Raw genomic sequence first — 7,817 nt, 5'->3', positions numbered from 1 at the left:
GATGAATCGAACCCTACCAAATTGGTTGGAGGCAAGTCCAACAAACCCCTCCAATACTTAAATCAGTTCAAAAGATGAGGAGTTGTTGGAATGGTTAATGTCAGTTTTATAAAGATGATATCAATACTGTTTTGAGGAACACACTTGAGGGAGATTTTTATAGTGCGATTTTTAGATTGTTATGCTCATGGATGCACATTTATGTTGGGACAATTATGTGCATCTCCTAACCCTAGTGGAATCATGTCGTGTCGAGTCTACAAAACTTGTGACAATTGAGATGTTGTTAGTAACATTTGAGGAATAAGATTGTGCTAACTATATGTGGTTGAAATGTTAGGAGAGTGTTATCGAGGTATCTACCATATGACACCAAGGTTATGATCATGTGATGTTAATGTATCAATCATATGTAGTTAAGATGTTGATCATGTAATGCTAAAGTATTGATCATGTAACATATATATATATATATATATATATATATTCTTGATTGTCGATCACTATACAGTGGTTAAAAAAAAGCTATAACATCGACAAGGTGGAAGATTATGATGAGATCGTGAATCACAAGTGAGAAGAAGTTTGGTTGAATTGCAGAGGTAGGGACTTTTCATTGCCCACAAGAAAAAAAAACTGAAATAATAGGCAGCTAGCTAGCCGAAGTTGTTCTATTTATGAGGAATGCTTTATGTTAACCTAATCAACTTTGTCTTGTAATCATGTTTAAACTGGAGTTGGATCGCCAAGATTTGATTTAGTTAGCAACCCAACGTTTTTGTGTACTAGTTGAAGCATACTAGTTAATGAATTCTATTACCTTGTGGTTCTTTTTTTCTTGTTTTTTTTTCTTTGAATTTTACAGTTTGTTCCTATCATCAAAAATATTTTTAAAAAAATTATATCAACCTATACCACCCTTTCTGATCCCAGCATCAATCGTCGATTGAATTACAATCTGAATTTAATTTGTTGATGGTTGATTTAATTTTAGAAGCTGAGATCCTGAAGAGAAAATATAACTTTCATGTTCTAAGGCCACATTCTGTTCATAGTTTGCTGCTTCAACCTGAGGTGTGTTAATCAGCATGAATCAGTTTGATTTGTAAACATTTCATTACTTTGCTTCAGTTACAAGTGAGCCACAAATGTTTCTAATAGCTATTTGCGGCACAAAAAAGAGTGTTTATTTTGATCCACAAGACATCAGTTATGTTAACGGTTGATTGTCACTACCGCCCTAATCCCATAATTCTAATAATAGCTATTTGTGTGACAGTTTCTGAAAGATCAGCTTCAATTGGTTTGTAGGACTTTCTTTTTGGTAATCAGTAAGCATCTTCTCTAAATAATTACAAAACAATGCCACCCTACATAGATAGATCTACCTTCCATACCATTAACTCTACTGATCAAAATCTTCACCTTTTTGTTTCTTCAAGGAAAATTTCATAACATCTTCCATAGGCATAGAAAAATAGAAAAAAAATGGCTTTGGATGTTCCTCTTGCAAAGTAATTTTTACTTTAGAGTGCCAAATACCAGCTTGACAGTTATAGAACAGTCAGAATCATGATTTTGTAAGAGAAACTTTTATGAGTTGCTATTGAAGACTTCTTTGAAGATTAAATGTTTAATCAGCAGCACAGAATTGGCATTTTGATCTTGAAACTCACTATCTAAATACTGTAGTCATTTATTTCCACATAGAGCAAGTGCATCTACACCTTTCAAAAGGCCAGTTATTACATAACAATAACCAAGATAGGTGAAATGCTGTAATTAGAAACCATGAAAGGGGAATCAGGAATCTAAATTTACAATAATATTTAATGTAAATGCACTTCAGTTATGATAATGTGTCAATCCAAAGCTTAACAAGAAACACCAGGCACACAGAGACTCAAGTGGCTGATACCTCGGAGATGAGCATCCAAGATGAATCAAGATGTAAAAGATGTCGGGCAGTTAGCTCTTCTGATGAACAGCAATCACATGAATGTCCATTTCCTTCAGCATGATAGAGCGCCCGCATGAATCACATGGTGCTGTTCTGGACCCACAAATACTCTCATGTTCTGAAAGTCCTCTAAGACGATCCCGAGCATCTGCTGGTGTATTTCCAGCTTGCACCATGTCTCCACAGAAACGGCATGTAATCAAACGAAGAGGACAAATTGCCGATTGGTGCTGGACCTGCCACAAGTGAACAAACAACTGATATTAGTTTCCCAATCCATCATATTTTGACATGCAGGTGCAGATTATACATCCAACTATTAGACTGTAGCATGTCAGACTCATTTCCTTGTTATAGAAAATGATTAAACAGATGAAATAAAGAAATTATCAACTCAGGACTACTCCAGAAATTCATTATTACAATACGACAGATTAGGCTGAAAAATGGATAACAAAAAAAAGGAAAGATTGCTGGTTTTGTTAATTCTAATTCTGTTTTACGAATTCAATGGGTCACAGACTTAGAATGAGAATCCTTCTCAAAATTAATTAGTGGTGAAACTAAGCAAAAGATATTTAGGATGTTGCTTAATATGCCAAGATAACAACAAAAGTTTCTATGAAAATTCAAAAGAAGAAACCTAAAAAGAAAGGAGGAAGAAAGTATGGTTTAAAATCTGGATCCAGGACCAACAACAGTACAAATCAGCATAGCAACAATCGGTACAGGTCGATATCCTCAAATAAGAGAAAAACGAGGAGAGAAGAGAGGAAAGAGAGGCGGCGACAAAGACATGACAGGAAGATGAAGAGAAGGGGAGAGAACTAATAAAAGAAGAAAGAAAGAAAGAAAGAAAAAAAGAAAGAGAGAGAAAAAACGGACAGTTGCCAAAAAATAAAAATTAACTGCAGCAATATCAGAAAATATTCAGTACCAATTTGCTTACACTGCCAACAAGATGAGTTTTAAAGTGGTACTGGATTTAAGTGAGCGAAATTGTCCAGCATACAAATGTTACTGGACTGAACCGTGTCAAATTGTCAGCATACATCCCAGTTGGCTATCAGATAGGTAAATGCCAGCCCATTAATTGATACAAACAATAGTTCAAACCTTGAAACAAAGAATGTAGGAGTAAATACACAAACACCCAACAAGCTCTAATATCATGATTAACCATTTAAGGAATATTTATAACATAAAAGAATGAGATCATGGAATGTAAACCATCAACAGTTAGAAAACAGCAAATGTGAACTGAAAAACATGCCCAGAAAGAAAATCATGTTGCCTTGTATGCAGACTATTGTTGAAGTAGATGTAGAACGAAGCTCAACAAAATCTTGTAAACAGGTGGTTAAGAGCACACAAAAAAGAAAATCAGCATACAAGTCACCTACCATTTGTTCCTTCTCTAGTATCACTCCACATGGACAATGAAGTGGCTCATGAAACACCTTCATGTGTTTCTCCATCTGTCCCTGTTGGAAGGCTTGGCCACATTTATCACAATGCATATGGTTTGCTGCTTCTTCCTTCCTGAGGACAACACCACAACCATTATGTTGGCAAAGAACATTGTGCCGAATGCAATATGCCTCGTGGAGTAAAATGCTGCGGCTGGATATATAGTGTTTACAGTTTCGGCATTCAACAGTTTCCATATCAATTTGAGATGAAGCAGTAGCATAACCCCCAATCTTTTGCTTAACATTGTCTTTTAAAGCCGCACAGATATGATACTTTGTCATGCCTTTAAAACCAAAGACACCAATGCTATAGGTACCAGCAACAGTGCTTGGATCCTTCGGTCTGATTATCAAAACTTTTGAACCCATCTCATGAGATGACCATTCATGACGATGCTGGGTTGGGAATATCAATGGATGCCTTGATACATATACATTGGTATCACCATCACTTTGATCTGCCTCAATCTTTACTTCAACATTCATCTGACCAGATGTAACTTTGTCACTCATAGCATCCTCAACAGAGAACTTGTAATAATTAAAATTTCCTTCTTCCACAATTCCTTCTTCAGTCTTTCCCATGACAAGTGGTCTAAGCATGTGCTGACTCCTATTAGTCTCTAGAGCAGAATCAGGTCCTTCTATATCAACTTCAATATCTGTTTCTAGAACAGAAACACTTGAATCGGGTTTTAGTTCAAGAACTCTTAACTTGTAGTTCAGTTCCCCATAACTGACACTGATGATATCACCTTGAGAAAGTGTTGCATGTCTGCGTAGAGTTGTCTCAAGTACAGCCTTGTGGTTTGGAATATCAGAGAAGCCCATCCCATCTGTTTGTAATTTTGCGTAAGTTCCTTTGGGCAAGCTAACATAGTGCACCTCGACAAGAGGAACATCTAGACTGACACCAGAAAGTAAATTGCTCCATACATGTGGAGGTAATTCCACTGAACCCTCCCTCGCAGTAAATTCCAAAACTCCTGAATGAGTTGCTTGATGTTCTCTTTGGTCAGTAGCATTATTATCTAATGGAACCAACTCGTTAATTATTGACAGCCTGAAATACATGGGACCTTTATCCAGGGCCCCTTGATCAGACAATTCTCTAAAGCATGAAGGTGGTAATTTGATTTTATCTCCAAACCCATTAAAAGGTACAGCTTCAAGTGTATGGGAAAATATGACTCCGTTTCCTCGAAGCATGCTTTCTTCCATTTGTCGTTCCGCCTAAAAGAGGTATTAGATTTTACGTTAAGAACGTCGAAAAGAATTTTGCAAGAAAGAACTTAAAGGAAAAATGCCATACCAGAAAAAATACACATTAGAATTCTTCAATGGCAATGAAAAGACAAGATTCGGCATTCTCGACATATTTTCTAATTTACTCCTCAAAATTCATTAATCAAGTAAATGCATTCTACATGCAGAGAGAGGCTGATACAGCAAGCAGGCATCACAACAAGCCACCACATGGTGAATTTGTGATGCAATAAATTTGATCACTTAAACCAACATGCATACAAGGTATCACACTAAGCAACAGATTCAGAGAGTCTAAAACTAGATAGAATTGATTTATGATGATAAGCATTTAATGCTGAAGGTGGAAATTTAATATGTAAAGTAACTAAAGCAGATCATATCAGCAAGCCATTAGACAAAAATTATTGACAAAGAATTGATTATATTTGGCATATGAATCTTCAAGCGAATATGTTCTTAATACCTGCGTCACTAAAAAGAACACACCAAATAAAAAAATATTCGTCCTCTGCAATTGATAATCCAGAACTTCAAACAATATTATCATATCCAAAACCTTAAAGATTCCAGATGATCATATCTAGATTGAACCATAACCAAATCCCAAGGCCCAAACAATCTAATTCCGCCCTTTAAACTTTTGGTGACTTCCAGTTTTCCTAAATTTTACAAGACTCTGCAAGTTGAACAAATTGAAGAAAGATTATCTACGGCTACGATCTATGAGCAAGCATGATTTACAACCCCAGAAAGACTTCTATTGGATGAATGACCAACAACCAGGCAAGATCATAATGATATCCGCAAACTTTGACGTCTATTCTTCTGTTAACAAACAATTGCAATTTTGATTAATTGTTAACTTTGACATAACCTGCATTCTGAAAGACCAACTTCTTCAGAAACATACCCAAGGCAAAAATTGTGCCCATACAATCAACAAATCCACGAGCTTTGTATCCACAACAGGAACCAGATTCTTCCCCAGAATAGAAATATACGTTACCTGGGTTACCAATGCTATGCATATTCCAACAGTGAAGCGTACGTGAAAGAAGAGAACTTTTTGCCTAATTGAGCAAGAAATAAACATTGAAAGACATATACAGACAGAGAAGGAGGAAGAGACATATGAGACCTCGAGTTGTGCGCGGGCGGCGTCGAGGCGCTTGGAACGCTGGGCAGCCTCGATGGCGTCGCGTTGGCGGGCAGCCTCCGCCTTGGCCCGCTTCTCCCGTTCGAGCTTGGCCTTGGCCCGCTCCTTGCGCTCCCTCTGCTCCCTCTCCAGCTTCTCCCGAGCCGCCCTCAGCTCGAGATCCATGTCGATCGGATCGAATCAAACCACTTCCTAACGTGATATGCCCTGTTCCCTCTTCTCGATGGGATCGGGTCGATGTGAACACGAAGATATCCAGACGGCAGAAGGGGCGGAGTTGGTGCTGCTGCAAAGAGATGAGATCGTCGTCGACGATGGAAAGACAAGGTGGGATTGAGATTCACGAGCAATTTAAGTACGACCGCAGGCGACGGGAAGAGAAACAAGGGAAGGGAAGGGTTGGAAACCACGTGTTTTGCACGTGCTAGAGAGGTGCGAATTATCGAGAAACTTTCCACGCGTGTGGATGGATGATTCCTGATGGGTCCTGTGGACGGACCCGATTGATTACCGACCCCGACTCCAATCAAACATATGCACTAATCTTAAACGATGGGGAGGAATTAATGAATTGTGGTTATGAATTATGTATATTTCTTTATTGCCTACCATTCCATGCAAATCGATTTTTTTATATTCCTACTTAGTTATTAAAATTGAATACTCTATTATCCATGGCTTTTAAGGTAATATATGATTTTTTTTTCACAAATCGTCTAGTAACTACAAGACATTTTGATTGTGTCAAATATTTTGAATGTTTCTTTGTCTTAGATAGATGCATCATATGTAATGAAACACTTTGGGTATGTAAGGTTCTTCGATGTATTATTTTATCTTGGATAGATATATCATGCATAAAGGGATATTTTGATCATGTCATATTTAGGTATAAAATATTTTTTATATGTTTGGAAGGGATCGAGCATAAAAAAGATGAGATCACGCACATTAGACTCAAATCCAGTGTGATTGGGTTTATTGCAACTAGGCTCGAGCATGGTAGGCTTCACTTGATTTTGCTTAGACTTGGGCATGTCTGGCCTAAAATGATTTTGTCCTGATTAAACACAAGCCCAAGTCATGAGTTAGATAAACCTAGGTGTGAATTCATTGGGTTCGAGCTCCGCTAGTTGGGTGTATGAATTTAGCTCTCTAACTCGATTGAATCTAGTAAGGCATATCCAGACTATGTCTACTTGTTATGACATAAGCAAGTCGAAGTCTAGTGAAGGCGTGTCAAAAAAAAAATAACTCTATTTGACTAGTCAAACCTTGAGGCTTGGTTTACTCCTCTTCAACCCTTGTTGTCAATATAAATATAATAGAGTCGAGCTCAAACTTATTCTATTGCATCTAGGATATGTTTGTTGCATCCTACTACTTCTATAACAAGGTGTGTGGAGCAACTCTTGAATTGCTCCATCAAGTGCATGGAGCTCAAACTGAGCAACAAGTCGAGTAAATGTCAACTTGCCATTTTTCGTGCTATCCAATCATCTAGCTGTCCCAACAACTTTGTAGAAATGAAGACTTAAACATAACATAAATGGAAGATAATAAATTGTAAGGTAAATCTCAAGTTTTGAGATACAAACACATGATAACATATGGCATTCTTCGTACTTGGGTGACTTAAGGCACCTCAAAGGTATATATGCTCAACCTAAAGATGATGGACAACTTACAGTTGACTTCTAGGTGTGACTGTCTTAAGGGATGATCCACAAAATGACATGATTATTTTGAGGTCATAGAAATCTTGAGGTTATAATTGACTTAAAGCAATGATTGATCGTAAATAATCATGTCATTTAGTTAGGGCGTGAGGAAGTGGCCAACTTAGGGAATGACTATCTCAAAGTCATGACTATCCGAAAATATAGTCAATCAAACAATTCAACTTAGTTAAAGGTATAGCTATCTTGACAACTATAACAAACTTGAAGGCATGATTATC

The 7,817-nt window shown here is 37.3% G+C and overlaps 1 protein-coding gene across 1 annotated transcript; it reads right to left on the bottom strand.

Moving 5' to 3' along the window:
- Positions 1 to 1,672: 1,672 nt before the first annotated feature.
- LOC103992096 (uncharacterized) lies at positions 1,673 to 6,215 on the bottom strand. Its single transcript, XM_009411686.3, has 3 exons — positions 5,840 to 6,215; positions 3,364 to 4,665; positions 1,673 to 2,196 (listed from the first exon to the last, which is right to left on the bottom strand). The coding sequence occupies exons 1-3, from the start codon at positions 6,020 to 6,022 to the stop codon at positions 1,969 to 1,971; spliced, it is 1,713 nt and encodes a 570-aa protein (XP_009409961.2). The 5' UTR covers positions 6,023 to 6,215; the 3' UTR covers positions 1,673 to 1,968.
- Positions 6,216 to 7,817: the final 1,602 nt, after the last annotated feature.

This window comes from Musa acuminata, chromosome BXJ1-7 (genome assembly GCF_036884655.1).
Source record: "Musa acuminata AAA Group cultivar baxijiao chromosome BXJ1-7, Cavendish_Baxijiao_AAA, whole genome shotgun sequence".
NCBI lineage: Eukaryota > Viridiplantae > Streptophyta > Magnoliopsida > Zingiberales > Musaceae > Musa > Musa acuminata.
The sequence above is the reverse complement of the archived record's forward strand: the minus strand, read 5'-3'. Positions and strand labels throughout refer to the sequence as shown.